This window comes from Ahaetulla prasina, chromosome 6 (genome assembly GCF_028640845.1).
Source record: "Ahaetulla prasina isolate Xishuangbanna chromosome 6, ASM2864084v1, whole genome shotgun sequence".
Lineage (NCBI taxonomy): Eukaryota > Metazoa > Chordata > Lepidosauria > Squamata > Colubridae > Ahaetulla > Ahaetulla prasina.
Window position 1 is genome coordinate 111,579,486 of NC_080544.1, and position 21,293 is coordinate 111,600,778.

General features: G+C 43.6%; 1 protein-coding gene across 5 annotated transcripts in view; it reads left to right on the forward strand.

The window, feature by feature from the left end:
* RUBCN (rubicon autophagy regulator) overlaps positions 1-21,293 on the forward strand; it is an 83,909-nt gene that overhangs the window by 13,909 nt on the left and 48,707 nt on the right. For 2 of the 5 annotated variants that reach the window (XM_058187801.1, XM_058187804.1), the window contains exons 2-9: positions 5,430-5,595; positions 6,592-6,642; positions 7,895-8,048; positions 10,076-10,159; positions 12,535-12,694; positions 14,908-15,014; positions 17,004-17,160; positions 17,905-18,462. In XM_058187801.1, the coding sequence (XP_058043784.1) occupies positions 5,546-5,595; positions 6,592-6,642; positions 7,895-8,048; positions 10,076-10,159; positions 12,535-12,694; positions 14,908-15,014; positions 17,004-17,160; positions 17,905-18,462 (1,321 nt within the window). In that variant the 5' untranslated portion in view covers positions 5,430-5,545. The remainder of the gene's footprint in view (positions 1-5,429; positions 5,596-6,591; positions 6,643-7,894; positions 8,049-10,075; positions 10,160-12,534; positions 12,695-14,907; positions 15,015-17,003; positions 17,161-17,904; positions 18,463-21,293) is intronic. The other 3 variants (XM_058187802.1, XM_058187805.1, XM_058187803.1) reach the window with 2 other exon arrangements.

The window sequence follows — 21,293 nt, forward strand, 5'->3', positions numbered from 1 at the left end:
GGTAATGTCCATTAAGCTTGTACTTAGTGTTTGGGTTCTTTTTTCCAATATGTAATATATTCCAATATTCTCTCTTCTTATTCAATCAATCCTCTACATGCTTATATTTACATTGGTTTCTATTTACCAATCCGTCCTTATTCGGTTAACACAATTCAATGGTTTACACTTCCTAATTTTAACTTAATTAGGTTAACATTCCAATTTATTATTTTGATTTCTTTTTTATAACCAATCATGTAATTTATTCCACACTTTATAGTATTCCGACTCTTCCCTTTCCTTAATTTCTAGCGTCATCTTGTCCATTTCTGCACACTGCAAGATTTTTTGGATTATTGTTTCCTTTCCTGGAATATAATTTTGAAACTTCTAAACCCAGTTTTTGGCATCCCCTGGAATATCGTCTCACCCCACCCCACCCCGCTGGGAACCCCTGAGTTAAAGGATACTGTTGGGTTAGTTGGGCATGCTTTAAATATGCTTTGTTGGGGTTCCGTACAGGTAATCCTCGACTTACAACCGTTCATTTAGTGGCTGAAGTTACAACGGCGCTGAAAAAAGCGACTTACAACCATTTTTCACACTTACAACCATCACGTGATCAAAATTCGGACGCTTGGCAACTGACTCTCATTCATGATGGTCTCGGTGTCCTGAAGTCACGTGATTCCCTTTTGCAACTTTCTGACAAGCAGGATCCATGGGGAAGCCAGATTCACTTAACAACTGTGCAGCTAGTCCTCAAGATACCACCTCAATGGAGCCCCCAAATATATGCTGCTAAGTGAGAAATTCGTCAAACGAGCTTTGCCCGATTTTAGGACTTTTCCTGCCAAGTCTGTTAAGTGAATCACCTTCATTGTTACGTGAGTAACACGGTTGTTAAGTGAATCCGGCTTTCCCATTGACTTTGCTTGTCAGAAGGTTGCAAAAAGGGATCTCCTGACCCTGGGACACTGCAACCGTCATAAATGTGAGTCAGTTGTCAAAGCAGCCGAATGACCACGGTTGTCTTCCGGGTGCAATTTAAGGTGTTACTGACCGTCTTTAAAGCGCTTCATGGCTCAGAACCAGGATACTTACGGGACTGCCTGCTGCCACCGGTGGCCTCCCATCGACCAGTGCGCTCCCATAGAGAGGGTCTCCTCAGGGTGCCGTCGGCCAGACAATGTCGGCTGGCGACCCCCAGGGGGAGGGCTTTCTCTGTGGGGGCCCCAGCCCTCTGGAACGAACTACCTCCAATGTTGCGCCAACTCTCTGACCTCCGAACCTTCCGGCGTGAGCTGAAGACTCTTTTATTTCATCGAGCAGGATTAGCCTAATAGTTTTTTTAATAGTTTTAATCAGTTTTTAATGGGATTTAGCAAATTTTTACAATTTCGGCCAATTTAAAATTAGTTTTTTAAAAATTGTTCTTAACTTTTGTATAGTGGTTTTTTACTTGGCCTGAGTCCTTCGGGAGAAGGGCGGTATAAAAGTTGAAATAATAAATAAATAAATAAATAAATAAATAAATAAATAAATAAATAAATAAATAAATAAAGCATGAAAAATGGTCCTGTCACTTTTTTCAGTCATATCGTAACTTTGAACGGTCACTAAATGAACTGTTGCAAGTCGAGGACTACCTGTATTACTAGCTTAACAAAAGTGATTCCCTTAACAACAGTGGCAAGAAAGGTTGTAAAACGGGGCAAAGCTCACTCAACCAGCGCCTCGCTTAGCAACGGAAAATTTGGGCTCACTTGTGGCCGTGGGTCACCTATATCCAATGGGCAAGATTCTGTTAATGTAGTCTTGCAAAAAAAATTAGAATTAACTCAACCGGTTTGAGTTTTTTTTTTGTCTGAGCTACCTGCAAAGGCTAAGAGCATCTCAGAAGCCAAGCCAACCTGGTGTTAATGGGAGCCACCTATAATATGTCCATTTTGCCATGTATGATTCTGGGCCCTTGGCAGGAATCTCTTCCCTGGGAACAGCCCTGAGTTTAAAGTCCATGTCATTAAAGCCTATCTTTTTTGGTAACCGGGAAGCGAACACACACACACACACAAAACCAAACGCACAATCTTGCAGGTGTGTCCCAGCCCCCATTATTTTTCCCTTCTGCAAATGTAGATTCAGGACCTCCCAAAGGTCCTTTTTTTTTTTTTTATTCAAAAAGTTTTACAAAAATTTTCCCCCCCCTTTCCCCCCAACCCCTCTCCCTTCACAAGCCCCCTCCCCCCCTGACTTCCCAGAACAAGCACAAGGTATAGTTAAAAATAAAACAAACATGCTAAAAAAAAATTTTCCCCCCAAAACTATTATACCAATTTTCCCTCTCTAGCTCTGACTTCCTCCTTACATAACCAAAATCCTTCAAAAAATTAACAATAAACAGTAATAAAATATATAGATCAATAGAACAAATTAATCCTAAAGTATTTAAAACCAGCTAAAGCATAAAAATCCAATCCAATTCAGAGAATATCTCCCTTATAGCTTCTATAACCATATAATTTTCCCCCCAAGTCTTTCTTACATAAGATCTTTCGAGAATATTCTATTTAAAATTCAATACAACAGATTATAAAATTTCAATACAGGGAAATTACAATATCTATTCAACTTTAGTCCTTCCTCGTCAAAATCCTGTATAAATCCAAATATCTAGTCTTTTATGATAGTTATAAAACATATAATCAACCCATTTCTTCCAGATCTTCCTCACATATTGTCTTTCAGGAACGCTAATATCTTTTTCTGTTAATATTTCAAAAAAAAAAAATTCTTTCAAGGATGATACTTTTGTCTCTTGCCATTTTTTTTGATGCATTAGTCTCTGTCTTTCCTTCATTACTCCTTTTGAAAAGTCAGTCACAATATTTCCTAATAGTTCCTTATGTCCAAGAATCCACGAGTTACTGCCATATATTCCCTCAATCCGAAAAGAGAACTCTTGGAAAGCATTAACCCTGTGAATTTTTCCATTTCGGGAGACAGCCTCCTGTAGCACAAATTCTGGCATTTCATCCAAACTTTTTAAAAAAGGCTTCTTTACATCAACTTGTTTATTCAGGATCCTATCTTCATATTTATCCACTTTTGTTATCTCCTCCATTCCATATTCCAAGTCCTGATTACATTGGTTAATTTCCTCCAAACTCTCATCCAAAACGCCTCCATTTTTTTCCAATTCGTATTTTTGAGTAATTAAAAGATCCTTTTGTTTTGATTTGTTTTCTTTTCCAAAAGGCTCCTTGGACGTTCTGGTTTTTCTTTGAAGAGGTTTCGCTTCTCATCTGAGAGGCTTCTTCAGCTCTGATGAGAAGCGAAACTTCTTCAAAGAAAACAAAACCAGAAAAGTCCAGCCACCTCTTGAAAAAAAGCCCCTTTGGGACAACCATGACCTGGGTGACTGAGAATCGTCATAAACAGATTCAGATTCTCTTTTATCAGTCGAATTCTGATTATGCAGCAGCATTTGGCTTTCCCGGGAGAGGCACACCTGCTTACCTTTGAACTGATTTCAAGGGCAGGTACTCGACCGCTTGCTTTGAATGTATGGTTTGGGGAGTGGTTTTGCTCTTTGCCTTATGCTGCTTTTCTGGGCTTGTAAACTGCACCTTGCCTGATCTTGGAAATTAAAGGAGGTCAGGATAAAAGCCACTCGTTTAAAAACAGAAAGAGCAATGCAAGCTAAGGCATAGATGATAATCTTGTGTGATGCGTTCCCTTTAATTTACTCCGTTCTTGCTCCATTTATTTAACTGTCTAATTAACCTACTTGGTGGGGGGACACCCTTATTTTACTCAGGAAGTTCCAAGGACATCGATAGTGTAGGAACCTCCCTTCCCTCCAATTCTTTATTCTTAATATTAAAAGAGGCAGGATGGAATATTTCCTCAAAGGAGAAATGGAGAAACATGTTCTTAAAAGGCAGAAAGCAGCCCCCAACAGCCTCCAGCACATGCCTGAATTCTTTAGAGATGGATATTTTATGCCCATTAAGAAAGACTGGGCCAGCCTACTCACAAACAAAGCACCTTCGCCTCCAGCTGAAACCACAGAGTCAGGTTGTGCATTCCAGACATTAACAACTGTTACTGAAGTCATATTTTCTGCAATCGAGTTTGGAGCGGTTCACTTTAAGTTTGTATCTGTTGTGTGCTCCTGTATTGTTGCGATTGAAGCTGAAGTAGTCATTGACAGGTAGGACTTTGTAGTAGACAATTTTGTGTACTACCCTTAGGTCAGACCGTAGTTGGAGTAGTTCTAAGTTGTCCAAGCCCAAAATTCCAAACTTGGTGGCATAATGGATTCTATTGTGAGCCGAGGAGTGGAGGACTCTTCTCGTGAAATATTTCTGGACACGTTCAATTGTATTAATGTCTGATATGCAGTGCAGGTTCCAGACAGATGAGCTCTATTTAAGAATTGGTCTAGCAAAGGTTTTGTATACTCTGGTTAGTACCATGTTTCCCCGAAAATAAGACCCTGTCTTATATTTTTTTGAACCTTGAAATAAGCGCTTGGACTTACTGTCATGCGCTCAAAAGCCCAATTGGGCTTATTATCAGGGGAGGTCATATTTTGTGGGAAACAGGGTAGTGTAATATTACCGGAGAAGAAGTTACGCAAGATTAGGTTTACAACTCTTAATCCCTTTTTGGCTATGTTGCTACAGTGGGCTTTGGCACTTGGATCATTTGAGATGAGTAAAGGTCCTTAACAGAGTGAGGGTCATCTACAAGGTCGTGTCCACTCAGTTTGTATTTTGTGTTCTGGTTCTTTTTGCCATTGTGTAAGACAGAGCATTTGTTGGTTGAGATTTGGAGTTGCCAATTGTTTGACCATTCTGATGCTAAGTCAAGGTTTTTTTGAAAGGTAGCAGCATTGTCGGTGGTGTTAAATATTTTTACATCATCAGCGAAGAGAACGCAGTTGTTTATAAGTTTTTTTCCCGAAGGCCATCACTCTGCTAAACAAATAATTCCCTCAACACTGTCAGACTATTTACTGAATCTGCACTACTATTAATCGTTTCATAGTTCCCATCACCAATCTCTTTCCACTTATGACTGTATGACTATAACTTGTTGCTGGCAATCCTTATGATTTATATTGATATATTGACCATCAATTGTGTTGTAAATGTTGTACCTTGATGAACGTATCTTTTCTTTTATGTACACTGAGAGCATATGCACCAAGACAAATTCCTTGTGTGTCCAATCACACTTGGCCAATAAATTCTATTCTATTCTATTCTATTCTATAACGTGATCGCAAAGGTTATTTATGTATAGTATGAAGAGTGTTGGTTCCGCCATTACTGTTTACCAGTATGACCAAAATTAGAAGCAGAGTTTCTCTCGCTAAGAAAGGCTGTTATTAAGTCACTCGCACCTGATTTTATGAACTTTTATTTTTTTTGCCACAGTCGTTAAGCGAATCACTGCAGCTGTTAAGTGAATCACATTGCCGTTAAGCAAATCCGGCTTTCCCCATTGACTGCGATTGTCAGAAGCCGGCTGGGAAGTCGCAGACGGTGATCACATGACCTGGGGATGCTACAACTGTTGTAAATACATTTTGATTAGGGGTAGATTTAGATTTAGATTTATTAGATTTATAAACCGCCCTTCTCCCGAAGGACTCAGGGCGGTGTACAGCCAGGATAAAAAAAGCAATATACAGTTAAAATACAATTAAAAAACTTATTATACTATATGGCCGGAATTAGAATTATTAAGAATCTAAAAAACCCCAATTAAAAACAGAGAAAAATTTAAAATTTAAAATTAAACAATTTAAGAAAGCCCCGCACGAACAAACAGATATGTTTTCAGTTCGCGGCGAAAAGTCCAAAGGTCAGGAATTTGACGTAAACCAGGGGGGAGTTCGTTCCAAAGAGTGGGGGCCCCCACAGAGAAGGATCTTCCTCTGGGGGCCGCCAGCCGGCATTGTCTGGCGGACGGCACCCTGAGAAGGCCCTCTCTGTGCGAGCGTACGGGTCGGTGGGAGGCATGAGGTAACAGAAGGCGGTCCCGTAAGTACCCAGGTCCCAAGCCATGGAGCGCTTTAAAGGTGGTTACCAAAACCTTGAAATGCACCCGAAAGGCAACAGGAAGCCAGTGCAGTCTGCGCAGGAGAGGTGTCACATGGGAGCTACGTGGAGCTCCCTCTATCACCCGCGCAGCTGCATTCTGGACCAACTGAAGCCTCCGAGTGCATCTCAAGGGGAGCCCCATGTAGAGAGCATTGCAATAATCCAGGCAGGAGGTAACAAGAGCATGAATGACTGTGCACAGGGCATCCCGATCAAGGAAGGGGCGCAACTGCCGAACCAGGCGAACCTGGTGAAAGGCTCTCCTGGAGACGGCCGCCAAATGATCTTCAAACGACAGCCGTGCATCCAGGAGAACACCCAAGTTGCGCACTCCTTCCTTTGGGGCCAATAACTCGCCCCCAACAGTCAACTGCAGCTGCAGCTGACTGTACCGGGGTGCCGGCATCCACAGCCACTCCGTCTTGGAGGGATTGAGCTTGAGCCTGTTCCTCCCCATCCAGACCCGTACGGCTTCCAAACACCAGGACAACACTCCTCGACATACAACCACAACGCAGCCCAACACTTCTGTCATTAAGCTTAAGTGAGTTTTGCCCCGTTTTACATCCTTTCTTGCCACCGTTGTTAAATGAATTGCTGCAGTTACGTTAGTAACTGAATCTGGTTGTTAAGTGAATCTGATTGTTAAGTGAATTTGGCTTCCCCATTGATGTTGTTTTTTTATTTGCATTTATACCCCGCTCTTCTCCGAAGACTCAGGGCAGCTTATACTATGTTAGCAATAGTCTTCATCCTATTTGTATATTATATACAAAGTCAACTTATTGCCCCCCAACAATCTGGGTCCTCATTTTACCTACCTTATAAAGGATGGAAGGCTGAGTCAACCTTGGGCCTGGTGGGACTTGAACCTGCGGTAATTGCAGGCAGCTGCTGTTAATAACAGACTGTCTTAGCAGTCTGAGCCACCAGAGGCCCTGGCAATGTTGCTGATTAGAAAGTCACAAAAGGGGATCACATGACTCCCGGGACACTATGACCGTCATAAATATGAGTCAGCTAGCAAGCATTCAAATTTTGATCACATGACTCTAGAGCAGGGGTCTCCAACCTTGGTCCCTTTAAGACTTGTGGACTTCAACTCCCAGAGATCCTCAGCCAGCTTTGCTGGCTGAGGGACTCTGGGAGTTGAAAGTCCACAAGTCTTAAAGGGACCAAGGTTGGAGACCCCTGCTCTAGAGGATACTGCAGTGGTTGTGTGAAAAAGGGTCATAAGTCACTTTTTCCAGCACCCTTATAACTTTGAACAGTCACTAAATAAACAGTTTTAAGTCACGGACTACCTGTACCTGACAGTGGGGATGCTGTGACCGTCGTAAGTTGGAGGACTGGTCCCAAGTCCTTTTTGCCAATGCCGTTGTATCTTTGGACGTTCACTAAACAAATGTTTGTAAGTGGAGGACTAACTGTACTTCTGCCTTCTAGGAGAAAAAAAATGCTTGCTTTTCTCTTGACTTTTCTTAAATGACACGAAGAAACAGGAAGGGTGGCTATAGAAACTCTCAACATTCTTGGTAGTGAAAAAGTTTATTTTTAGAGCTAAAGCCAAGCCTTCTCTTAAGGAGATAAATATTGCTGAACCATTGGATGGATTTCATCCTGCGCATTCCAGATTTTACCGAGGAGAGGTAGATCCAACTGATCGCTTTGGATTTAGTAAGGTGCAAAATTGAATGCGTGACCTTGTCCATTGCAATGGGTCCCGTTTGTTGGATTGTTTTCCTAAGGGAATAATGTTCTACCTGGGCTTGCTGAGGCTTGTCTTTGTGTTTCAGGAGAGAACACTGGACGTTGTTGGGGAACCTGAAGACTACGGTGGAAGGCTTGGTCTCCATCAATCATCCCAACGTCTGGTCTAAATATGGCGGCTTGGAGCGGCTCTGCAGGGACATGCACAGCATCCTGTATCATGGCCTCATCCTAGACAAGGTAGCGTTCTCTTTGCTTGGCACTATGTGGATGGCTGCACTTTGGGGCAGGAAAGGAAATTGGATTTTGTTTTAACATGTTTTTATTTGTGTTTGTTTGTGTCCCACCTGTTGTGTCTGCGGCCCCCCCGAGCTGGGCCTCCTGCCAGAAAGTGACTTGGAAAGTGAGGGGGAAGGGCCGTCAGGACTTACCTCGGGAGCACCGGCTTCCCTGGCTCAGCTCCAGGAGCCAGAAGCAGGCCGGGTGGAGGAGATAACGAGGCCTCCATCCCCTGACTCTTCCCCCCCCCCAGGCTACGCCTCCAGACCCAGCTGATGGCAATCAGGCCTGGCTGGACCCTAGGTTTCGTAGGCAGGAGAGGCGGGAACAACAGAAGCAGGGGTGGGGCAGGCCTAGGAAGTGCTGAGTCATGGAGCCACACCCCACAGGATATAAAGGCAGCAAGAGCTGCTGTGCCTCTTCGTAGAAGGCAAATTAACTGCTGAAGTACTGTTTGTTCCTGGGTGTCCTCATCGGCGTCGAGGGAGATAACAGAGTCACTTGGCAGACACTCACTAGTTTGCTGCCAGAGATGATAGTGCTGGCTAATTAAGCCATCGCTCGGACGGAGGCGAAGGAGGACAGAACACCACCTTTATTCTTTTTACAAATAACTCAAGGTGGCAAACATATCCAAACACACCTTCCTCCTCCTGTTTTCCCCACAACAACAACCCTGTGAAGTGGGTTGGGCTGAGAGAGAGGGACTGGCCCAAAGTCACTCAACTGGCAGGGCTAGAACTCCTAGGCTCCTAGTGATTGGCCCAAAGTCACCTTGGTAGCTGGGGAATTCTTGGAATTGAAGTCCACACATCTTAAAGTTGCTGTTGTGGTCCGCCAGCAGCCTGTGGAGCTGGCAACGGAGTCAGACAGTGATGAGGCTGAGTAAGAACATGGGCCAGTCCTGGAGGCTGGGGAAGGCCCGGATGAGGGCTCTGCATCAGAGGCTGAGGTGGGGCCAAGGCCATCGGGGAGTGAGGTGCGCACTCAGGAGCCTCCAGAGGCTGACAGTAGTGAGGCAGAGGAACAGAAGGAGCCTGTTCCTAATGCACGCATGAGAAGAGCTGCCAGAAGGCAAGAGCAGCTCAAGCAGAGAGGACGACTTGGGAGTAAGGCTAGGAAATGATTGGCCCCTCCCATAAGGCTTAAAAGACCAGCAACGGCGTTTGGGCTCTTTGCCGGAAAACAACGTTGATAGAATTGCTCCTTGTCTTTATTTCTTGTCGGCGTCTTCTGCTCCTGAACTTTTGCCAAGAAAAGCCTTTGGCAGTTTGCCTAATTAGACCAAAGTTGGCGATAAGACTGAAGAATTGTGTTATGAAGCATTTGCTTGGATTTAGTTTGGACGACGCTGAGAATGAGTTTAATTCTCAGCTGTTCTAATAAAGTCTTGTTTGTTTTTGAACTGATTGCGTTTAATGCTACCTACTTGGGCCTGGGTCACAACAGTCGCCAAGGTTGAACAACACTAAGCCCAAATAAACCCCTGGGGAATACCAGTACAGCCACTACAGAGCTTTTCAAAGTGAATCTGATCTGGCCCTTCTCTCCCTCAGCTTAAAACAATCTCACAGGGCTGTTATGGTGATATAACATTAGAGGAGAATTCCTCTTAAGCTTCCCCAATCTGTCAAACTACAGGGAGGTGACACTAATGCAGAGCTCTTCAAACTTGGCAGCTTTAAGACTTGTGGACTTCAACTCCGGGAGTTGCCAAGTTTGAAGTCCTCTGCACTAATGCAATAAGCAAATAATGGTTATCTTCTTTAAGACGCCCCTGACTGATCTTCCACCCTGAAATAAGAAGACACCGGTTGAAGATCTGCCTTGTTTTGCCACTGGCCAAAATGTCTCCTTTTGTGGTTTATATTCAGCAGCTGTAAAGCTCTTGGTTGACTTCCTCTTTTTTCCACCTGGCTGGGTTTCGGCAGCAAGTGGGAGGCTGTAGCCGCTACCCTGGGAGGAATTTGACCTCCGTTTTCCCGCAGGTGCATTGCCAGAAGACGGACTACTGGCAGTTTGTGAAGGATGTGCGTTGGTTGAGCCCCCACGCAGCCCGTCATGTGGACAAGGTGAGTGGCCGGGGGAATTCGGAGAGAGAAATCCGGGAGCTGTAGAGGAGGAACAGGGTTGGGAGAATACAGAACTGGCTTTGCTCTTGTTACCCACTAAGTCAGGGGTCTGCAAACTTGGCTCCTTTGCTAGCTGAGGAACTCTGGGAGTTGAAGTCCACAAGTCTTAAAAGAGCCAAGTTTGCAGACCCCTAGACTGAGTGAGTGGACTTTGAAAACTTTTTTGCCTGTGGCTTTGAAAACTTTTCCAAAGATTGATTGATTAAGATTAAATTAAATGAATTAGCTGCCGGAGGGAAGCTGTTCCATGGATTAATTGTTCTCACTGTTACCCTGTTTCCCCCAAAATAAGACCTCCCCTGATAATAAGCCCAATCGGGCTTTTGAGGACATGGCAATAAAGCCAAGCGCTTATTTCAGGGTTCAAAAAAAATATAAGACAGGGTCTTATTTTGGGGGAAACACTTTAGGAAATTTCTCCTTATCTTCCTTCCTTCCTTCCTTTCTTCCTTCCATCTTCCTCCCTCCCTTCCTTTCCATCCATCCATCCATCCTTCATCCTTCATCCTTCCTTCCGTCTTCCTCCCTCCCTCCCTCCCTCCCTCCCTCCCTTCCTTCCCATTCATCCATTCATCCATCATCCATCTTTCCTTCCTTACGACCATCTTCTTTTCTCCCTCCCTCCCTCCCTTCCTTCCTTCCTTTCCATCCATCCATCATCCATCCTTCCTTCTTTCCATCTTCCTCCCTCCCTTCCTCCCTTCCTTCCTTTCCATCCATCCATCATCCATCCTTCCTTCCTTCCTTCCTACCATCTTCTTTCCTCCCTCCCTCCTCCCTCCCTCCCTCCTTCCTTCCATTCATCCATTCATCCATCATCCATCTTTCCTTCCTTACGACCATCTTCTTTCTCCCTCCTCCCTCCTTCCTTCCTTCCTTTCCATCCATCCATCATCCATCCTTCCTTCTTTCCATCTTCCTCCCTCCCTTCCTCCCTTCCTTCCTTTCCATCCATCCATCATCCATCCTTCCTTCCTTCCTTCCTACCATCTTCTTTCCTCCCTCCCTCCCTCCCTCCCTTCCTTTCCATTCATCCATCATCCATCCTTCCTTCCTCCCTCCCTTCCTTTCCAGCCATCTATCATCCATCCTTCCTTCCTTCCTACCATCTTCTTTCCTCCCTCCCTCCCTCCGTTCCTTCCTTTTCATCCATCCATCCATCCATCCATCTTAAATGAATTAAGATTAAAGATTCAAAAGAAGAAATAGTACTTCCACAGCAGAGGGGGTGATCTGAAGCTTGTAAAAGGCGGAGAGATTACATCCATCTTACTCAATCTCAGCACCTTTAAAAGGTGCGGATTTCAACTCCCAGAATTCAACTCCTCTAGCTGGCTGAGGAATTCTGGGAGTCCAGACATGTTACAATTCACCAAGTTTGAGAAACACTGGATTCAACTTTTCGGCTCTTCCAGAGGGAGAGGGAGAGGCACTGGCCCAAAGTCACTCAGCTGATTTTATGCCTAAACTGGGACTAAAATTCACCGTCTCCTGGTGATTGGCCCAACAACGCCCAGCTGGCTTAGATGGCTAAGGTGGGACTAGACCTCATTGTCGCCTGGTGATTGGCCCAAAGTCACCCAGCTGCCTAAGGCAGGATTAGAACTCACTACCTCCTGGTGTTTGGCCCAAATTCTCTTGACCAGCATTCATGCCTAAAATTAGAATTCCGTGTCTTCAGATGACAGATGCCCAACATCACCCAGCTGGCTTTCATTCCTAAAATGGGACTAGAACTCTCAGTCTCCTTGTGATTGGGTCAAAGACACTCAATTGTCTTTCATTATGGCGGGACTAGAACTCCCAGTCCCCTGATGATTGGTCCAGTCACCCAGCTGCCTTTCATGCCTAAAGGGCGGGATTAAAACTCCCAGTCCACTGGTAATTGGTCCACTCACCCAGCTGCCTTTCATGCCTAAAGGTGGGACTAGAATTCCCAGTCCCCTGGTGATTGGTCCAGTCACCCAGCTGCCTTTCATTCATGCCTAAAGGGCGGGATTAGAACTCCCAGTCCCCTGGTGATTGGTCCAGTCACCCATCTGCCTTTCATGCCTAAAGGCGGGACTAGAACTCCCAGTCTCCTAATGGTTGGTCCAAACTGGCCCTCCTTCCAATTGGCAGACGAGGAATTGAACTTGCCAACCAGCCTTTTCTTGACTTTGTTGGTTCTTCTTTTTCCAGTCTCTCAAACCCTCTCAGGCTTTTTTTTTGGGGGGGGGTGTCAGGAGAGCTAGAAAAGGCCATTCCACCACGGATACTCTACTCCCCCTGATCTGGGCTTGCTTTTTCTCCAAACCTCGTCCCTCCTTTTGCAGTTTATCCATCTCCATGAGAATGGGCAGCAAAACCCGGACAGGACAAGGGAGCGAACCGTGGCCGAGCTCTGGCTTCAGCACAGCTTGCAGTTCCACTGCCTATCGGCTCAGCTGAAGCCCCTCCTGGAGAACAAGCAATATATCCGGAAATTCTACACAGGTAAGAGGGAAGCAGCTGCCCTTCCCTCCCTCCCTCCCTCCCTCCCTCTTCCATGCGTAGTTCCTCCAGTGTTTTCTCTTCCTCTTTGGAGAAGCTGCCTTCTGTTCATAGGAAGGAGAGCAGAGTAGAATAGAGTATGAATACAAATAAAAACAGAATAGAATTTAGGATAGGATAGGATAGGATAGGATAGGATAGGATAGGATAGGATAGGATAGAATAGAAATAAGAATAGGGTAGGACAGGACAGGACAGGACAGAATAATGACTGGAACGGATTAGATTAGATTAGATTAGATTAGAATAGAATGGAATGGAATGGAATAGAATAGAATAGAATAGAATAGAATAGAATAGAATAGAATAGAATAGAATAGAATAGAAATAAGAATAGGGTAGGGTAGGACAGCACAGAACAGAATAATGAATGGAATGGAATGGATTAGATTAGATTAGATTAGATTAGAATAGAATAGAATAGAATAGAATAGAATAGAATAGAATAGAATAGAATAGAATAGAATAGAATAGAATAGAATTATTAATGGAATGGAATAATAGAATAAATATTGGAATATAGAATAGAATAGAATGGAATGGAATAGAATAGAATAGAATAGAATAGAATAGAATAGAATAGAATAGAATAGAATAGAAATAAGAATAGGGTAGGACAGCACAGCACAGAATAATGAATGGAATGGAATGGATTAGATTAGATTAGATTAGAATAGAATAGAATAGAATAGATTAGATTAGATTACAACTATTAATGGAATGGAAGAATAGACTAGATTAGACTAGACTAGACTAGAATAAATATTGGAATGAAGAATAAAATAGACTAGACTAGAATAAATATTGGAATGAAGAATAGAATAGAATAGAATAGAATATTGGAATGAAGAATAGAATAGAAATGAATAGAACAGAAGACTTTATTAGCCAAGTTAATATTGCGATTGGACACACAAGGAATTTATCGTGGCAGGTTTGCAGACATCTAATACAGGAAATCCTTGACTTACAACAGTTCATTTTAATAACCATTCAAAGTGACAATGGCACTGAAAAAAGTGAGTTGTGACCGTCTTTCACACTTAGCGACCGCTGTAGCATCCCCACGGTCGGACCCTTGGCAAAATTTAGACCCTTGGCAACTGGCTCATATTCATGATGGTCCCGGGGTCACACAATCCCCTTTTGCGACCTTCTGAGAAGCAAAGTCAGTGAGGAAGCCAGGTTCACTTAACAACCATGTTACTCACTTAAGAACTGCAGCGATTCACGTAACCACTGTGGCCAGAAAGTTCATAAAACAGGTCCAAACCCACTTAGCAACTGTCTCGCTTAGCAACAGACATGTCGCACTCAATTGCAGTCGTAAGTCGAGGCTTCCCTGTAACTGGGCTTTCCCTGTTTATCATCCACTAGCTTTTATCTGTTGCCTTGTGTGGAATATGTTGGTGGCAACATGGAAAGTGGACGTCCCCAGTTGTTTGTTTTTTTAAAATTCCCAATCATATGCCTAATTGTGGTGTTTTTCCACACAAGTATTTTTAAGTCGGGGTGTCCAGCCCTTGGTAATTTTAAGACTGGTGGACTTCAGCTCCCAGAATTCCCTAGCCCAGCCATGCCTGTGCCTTTTTCTCTTACCACCTAAAGTGGAGAGATTGCAGAGGAAGGGATTACAAGAGAGTAAGCTATGCCGGCTGGGGAATTCTGGCCGTTGTAGTCCACAGGTCTTCCATTTGCCAAGGTTGGACATCCTTGTTCAAGCTAGGGCATAATTCTGTTTCAATGTAAATTGTCAAGTTGAACTTCTGACTTTTTCTTGCCCACTTCCCTTTGCCATTTCCGTTCCACATCTTTTTTCACCTTCCCCATCTTGACTTTTTAATTCCCGGTTTAACGGTAGGTCTCCCATCCCTGGATTCGTCAGGTCCAACCCTGCTTAGCTTTTCGCGATCAGTCAAGGCTGTATCAGTGTCGACACCTAGCTGGTCACTTAAAAGAAAGAAATCCAGAATAGCCCTGCCCCACCAGCCTTGTGGCTAAGGCTCCCCTTTGGAAGGAATCGTGGGAGTTGAAGTCCACGCATCTTTCAAAGTGGCGAAGTTCGTAAAAGAAATCCTGCCCTAGAAGACAAGTGCAGGACCAAAGGCACCATTCTACCCTCCATTTTTTACTCTTTCCCCCCCGCCCCGCCCCAGATTCAGCTTTTCTGCTGAGCGACGCCCACGTCACCGTCATGTTGCAGTGCCTGGAGGCTGTGGAGCAGAACAACCCTCGGCTGCTGGCTCAGATAGACGCCTCTATAGTGAGAAATCTCCTTTCTTCATTTCTTTTTGGGGTTTTTTTTCATTCTCTCTCTCTCTCTCTCTCTCTCTCTTTCTCCCTTTCTTCTTTCTTTCCTTCCTTTCTTCTTTCTTTCCTTCCTTTCTTCTTTCCTTTCTCTTCCTTTCTTTCTTTCTTTCTTTCATTCTTTTCTCTCTCTCTCTCTCTCTCTTCCTTCCTTCCTTCCTTTCTTTCTTTCTTTCTGTCTTTCTTTCTTTCTTTCTTTCTTTCATCCTTCTTTTCTCTGTGTCTCTTTCTTTCTTTCTCTATCTCTCTCTTCTTTCTTTCTTTCCTTCCTTCCTTCCTTTCTCCCTTTTTTCCTTCCTTCTATCATTCATCCATCCTTCCTTCCTTTCTTTCTTTCTTTCTTTTTTTTCTTTCATCCTTTTCTCTCTCTCTCTCTTTCTTTCTCTCTCTCTCTTCTTTTTCCTTCCTTTCTCCTTTTTTCCTTCCATCATTCATCCATCCTTCCTTCCTTCCTTCCTTCCTTTCTTTCTTTCTGTCTTTCTTTCTTTCTTTCTGTCTTTCTTTCTTTCTTTCTTCTTTCTTTCTTTCTTTCATCCTTCTTTTCTCTGTGTCTCTTCTTTCTTTCTCTCTCTCTCTTCTTTCCTTCCTTCCTTCCTTTCTCCCTTTTTTCCTTCCTTCTATCATTCATCCATCCATCCTTCCTTCCTTTCTTTCTTTCTTTCTTTCTTTCTTTCTTTCTTTCATCCTTTTCTCTCTCTCTCTCTTTCTTTCTCTCTCTCTCTCTTTCTTTTTTCCTTTCTTCCTTTCTCCCTTTTTTCCTTCCATCATTCATCCATCCTTCCTTCCTTCCTTCCTTCCTTTCTTTCTTTCTGTCTTTCTTTCTTTCTTTCTGTCTTTCTTTCTTTCTTTCTTCTTTCTTTCTTTCTTTCATCCTTCTTTTCTCTGTGTCTCTTCTTTCTTTCTCTCTCTCTCTTCTTTCCTTCCTTCCTTCCTTTCTCCTTTTTCCTTCCTTCTATCATTCATCCATCCTTCCTTCTTTCTTTCTTTCTTTCTTTCTGTCTTTCTTTCTCTTTCTCTCTCTCTCTTCTTTCCTTCCTTTCTTTCTTTCTCTCTCTTTCTTCCTTCCTTCCTTCCTTCCTTTCTTTCTGTCTGTCTGTCTTTCTTTCTTTCTTTCATCCTTTTCTCTGTGTCTCTTTCTTTCTCTATCTCTCTCTTCTTTCCTTCCTTCCTTCCTTTCTCCTTTTTCCTTCCTTCTATCATTCATCCATCCTTCCTTCCTTTCTTTCTTTCTTTCTTTTTTCTTTCATCCTTTTCTCTCTCTCTCTTTCTTTCTCTCTCTCTCTTTCTTTTTCCTTCCTTCCTTTCTCCCTTTTTTTCCTTCCATCATTCATCCATCCTTCCTTCCTTCCTTCCTTCCTTTCTTTCTTTCTTCTTTCTTTCTTTCTTCTTCTTTCTTTCTTTCTTTCTTTCTTTCTTTCTTTCTTCTTTCTTTCATCCTTCTTTTCTCTGTGTCTCTTTCTTTCTTTCTCTCTCTCTTCTTTCCTTCCTTCCTTCCTTTCTCCTTTTTCCTTCCTTCTATCATTCATCCATCCATCCTTCTTTCTTTCTTTCTTCTTTCTTTTTCCTTTCTTCTTTCTTTCTCTTTCTCTCTCTTCTTTCCTTCCTTCCTTCCTTTCTTTCTTTCTTTCTTTCTTTCTTTCTTTCTTTCTTTCTTTCTTTCTTTCTTTCTTTCTTTCTTTCTTTCTTTCTTTCTTCTTGGTTTGGGATTTTGGTCTTTTTTGGAGGGGGTCTTTACTTCTTTAGTACCAGCAGTCTTCCTTTACATAGTACCAGCGTGGTGGGGGGGGGAGGGAGAGGACCACACCGGAGTGGCCTGCCACTCATGCAAGTTGATCTGCGCGCACTCCAACCAGCCACTCACACGGTCCAATTCCGAACAGGACATGGGCCGCTAGTGGGGGCCCCTCCCCTACATGCTGTTGCCTCAACAAGGCCCTTCTTTCAGTTTGCCAGGAAAGGGGAAGCCTCCGAGTCCAGGACGAAGAGCCTCACAGCCCTCCTGGGGTCCATCCCTACCCCTCCCGCCGAAAGCGCAGCCCCTCGGTACCTCGGCTCCTTCTCGGGGCTTCCGTCCACCTGTGCCAGCATCCAAGGTAAGGAAGGTAAGCCATGAGCGGTGGCCGGCTCCGGATTTTGTTTTAAAAATCTCTCTTCTGTTACTCGGTTCCTGCAGCACAAATGCAGCCGTTCGGTTTGAGGTTGACGTTCGTTGCAGTTTTGTGTCCCTCCAACTATTGGTTGGATAGAATTGGAAGACAGTCACTTCATTCCTGCACTTACAACCGTCCCTCCTTCCCTCCCTCCCTTCCCTTGGTTAAAGTGCATTATTGTAGGCTGACTCTGCCCACAGCCATGAGTTCGATCCTGACCGGCTCAAGGTTGACTCAGCCTTCCATCCTTCCGAGGTCAGTCAAATGAGGATCCAGGTTGTTGGGGTCAAGAGGCTGACTCCGTAAACTGCTCAGAGAGGGCCGGAAAGCCCTGTGAAGTGGCATATAAGTCTGCTATTGTTATTAACATTGCCTTGCTTAGGAGTGGATATTCCTAATGGTCCTCATTCTGGTCATAAGTCGAGGACTCTCGGTATTGATCTCTTCTTGAACATACCCTAGAACATATGTAGTTAAGTTGGTTTTATTTTGCCTTTTATTAATTTTGATAAATAGCACAAGGTGGCAAACGTACCTAATACTCCTTCTTCCTCTTTTCCCTGCAACAACAACCCTGTGAGGTGGACTGGGCTGAGAGAAAACATTGAGGGCTACCTGCATTTTCTCGTAGCTACATCATCGCCGAAAATAAGGATAGCTTCTTTGTTTGTTTGTTTTTCTCCTTATCTTTCTTAGACAGGAGACTATCAAGCCCTCCAGCCTTCGGTGGCACCGGTCAGTCTCAAGAAAATGCTGCTTGGGCTTCCGCTCATCGGCACCAGGAAAGCAGGTGCTCCCAACACCCGGTCGGCCCTCCTCTTCCTCATCTCAGCATCTCTGGCCCCGACGACGACAACGACGGCAATAATGTCCCGGCTGCTGGAACAAGCCCCAGCCCTTTGCCCAACCTGAACTCAGATTCCTGGTCCGGAAGCCAAGATGAAACGGACGGGCCAGAATATCTGGCCATTGGCAATCTCGGCCGACCGAGTCGGCCCTGCGACAGCCCTGAAGAATCTGGCACGGCCACCTTGAACAGTTCCGGTAGCAGCACCTCCAATCTGTTTTCGTCCAGCAGTTCCCAGAAGCAGGAGTCGGGTTCCTCCTGGGGGGAGCCGGGAGGCAGCTGGAAGTCCTCGCTCTTGCGACGGTCCAGCTTCTCCGAGGGACAGACCTCGGTCCTGCAAGGGAAACCCAAGCGGAGCCACGTCCGCTCCCATTCGGACACCAACGTAGCTTCTGCGAAAGCTCATGGTAAGAGGGGAGAATCGGGCTTGTGTCTGTGTGTGTATGTGTTTGTGTAGAAGTGTATCTTCACACTAAGAAGTGTCACGGGGAGAAGAAGGGATTGGATTATTCCAATCATTAAGAAGAGACTGGACAGCCATTTGTCTGAAATGGTATAGGGCTTCCTGCCTAAGTAGGGGGTTGGACTAGAAGACCTCCAAGGTCCCTTCCAACCTGGTTATTCTGTGCTGTGCTATGCTATGCTATTCTGTGCTATTCTATTCTGTTCTATGCTATTCTGTGCTGTGCTATTCTGTTCTATTCTGTGCTCTGCTATGCTGTGCTATTTTATGCTATGCTATTCTATGCTATGCTATGCTATTCTGTGCTCTGCTATGCTATGCTATGCTATTCTATTCTGTGCTATGCTATTCTGTGCTGTGCTGTGCTATGCTATGCTATTCTGTTCTATTCTGTGCTATTCTATTCTGTGCTGTGCTATGCTGTGCTATGCTATGCTATTCTGTTCTATTCTGTGCTGTGCTATGCTATTCTATTCTGTGCTATTCTATTCTGTTCTATGCTATTCTGTGCTATGCTATTCTGTTCTATTCTGTGCTCTGCTATGCTGTGCTATTTTATGCTATGCTATTCTATGCTATGCTATGCTATTCTGTGCTCTGCTATGCTATGCTATGCTATTCTATTCTGTGCTATGCTATTCTGTGCTGTGCTGTGCTATGCTATTCTGTGCTATGCTATTCTGTGCTGTGCTGTGCTGTGCTATGCTATGCTATTCTGTTCTATTCTGTGCTGTGCTATGCTATTCTATTCTGTGCTATTCTATTCTGTTCTATTCTGTGCTGTGCTATTCTGTGCTATTCTGTTCTGTGCTGTGCTATGCTGTGCTATTCTATTCTATTCTGTGTTATGCTATGCTGTGCTATTCTATGCTATGCTATTCTGTGCTATGCTATGCTGTGCTATTCATTCTGTTCTGTTCTGTTCTGTGCTATTCTGTGCTGTGCTATGCTGTGCTATGCTATTCTATTCTGTGTTATGCTATGCTGTGCTATTCTATGCTATGCTATTCTGTGCTCTGCTGTGCTATGCTATGCTATGCTTCTCTATGCTATGCTATGCTTCTCTATTCTGTGTTATGCTATGCTGTGCTATTCTATGCTATGCTATGCTGTGCTATTCTATTCTGTGCTATGCTATGCTGTGCTATTCTATGCTATGCTATTCTGTGCTCTGCTGTGCTATGCTATGCTATTCTATTCTGTGCTATTCTATTCTGTTCTATGCTATTCTGTGCTGTGCTATTTTGTGCTATGCTATTCTGTGCTATGCTATGCTATTCTGTTCTATTCTGTGCTGTGCTATTTTGTGCTATGCTATTCTGTGCTATGCTATTCTGTGCTATTCTGTGCTCTGCTCTGCTATGCTATTTTATGCTATGCTATTCTATGCTATGCTATTCTGTGCTGTGCTATGCTGTGCTATGCTATTCTATTCTGTGCTATGCTATGCTATTCTGTTCTATTCTGTGCTATGCTATGCTGTGCTATTCTATTCTATTCTGTGCTATGCTATGCTATTCTATTCTATTCTATTCTATTCTGTGCTATGCTATGCTATGCTATTCTGTGCTATGCTGTGCTATTCTATTCTATTCTGTGTTATGCTATGCTGTGCTATTCTATGCTATGCTATTCTGTGCTATGCTATGCTATTCTGTTCTATTCTGTGCTATGCTATGCTGTGCTATTCTATTCTATTCTGTGCTATGCTATGCTATGCTATGCTATTCTATTCTATTCTATTCTATTCTGTGCTATGCTATGCTATTCTATTCTATTCTATTCTGTGCTATGCTATGCTATGCTATTCTGTGCTCTGCTCTGTTATTCTATTCTGTGCTGTGCTGTGCTATTCTATTCTATTCTGTGCTATGCTGTGCCATTCTATTCTATTCTGTGTTATGCTATGCTATTCTGTGCCATTCTGTGCCATGCTGTGCTATTCTGTTCTGTGCTATTCTGTGCTCTGCTCTGCTATGCTATTCTGTGCTATTCTGTGCTATTCTGTTCTGTGCTGTGCCATGCTATGCCATTCTGTTCTATTCTATTCTGTGCCATTCTATTCTGTGCTATGCTGCTATTCTGTTCTATTCTATTCTGTGCTATGCTATGCTATGCTGTTCTGTGCTATGCTATTCTGTTCTATTCTGTGCTGCTGTGCTATTCTATTCTATTCTGTGCTATGCTATGCTATGCTTCTATGCTATGCTATTCTGTGTTATGCTGTGCTATGCTATTCTGTTCTATGCTATGCTGCTATGCTGTGCTATTCTATTCTGTTCTATTCTGTGCTATGCTATGCTATGCTATTCTGTGCTCTGCTCTGTTATTCTATTCTGTGCTGTGCTGTGCTATGCTATTCTATTCTGTGCTATTATATGCTATGCTATTCTGTGTTATGCTATGCTATGCTATGCTATTCTGTGCTATGCTATGCTGTGCTATTCTATGCTATGCTATTCTGTGCTATGCTATGCTATGCTATTCTATTCTATTCTGTGCTATGCTATGCTATGCTATTCTGTGCTCTGCTCTGTTATTCTATTCTGTGCTGTGCTGTGCTATTCTATTCTATTCTGTGCTATGCTATGCTGTGCTATTCTATGCTATGCTATTCTGTGTTATGCTATGCTATGCTATGCTATTCTGTGCTATGCTATGCTGTGCTATTCTATTCTGTTCTATTCTGTGCTATGCTATGCTATGCTATTTTGTGCTCTGCTCTGTTATTCTATTCTGTGCTGTGCTGTGCTGTGCTGTGCTATGCTATTCTAT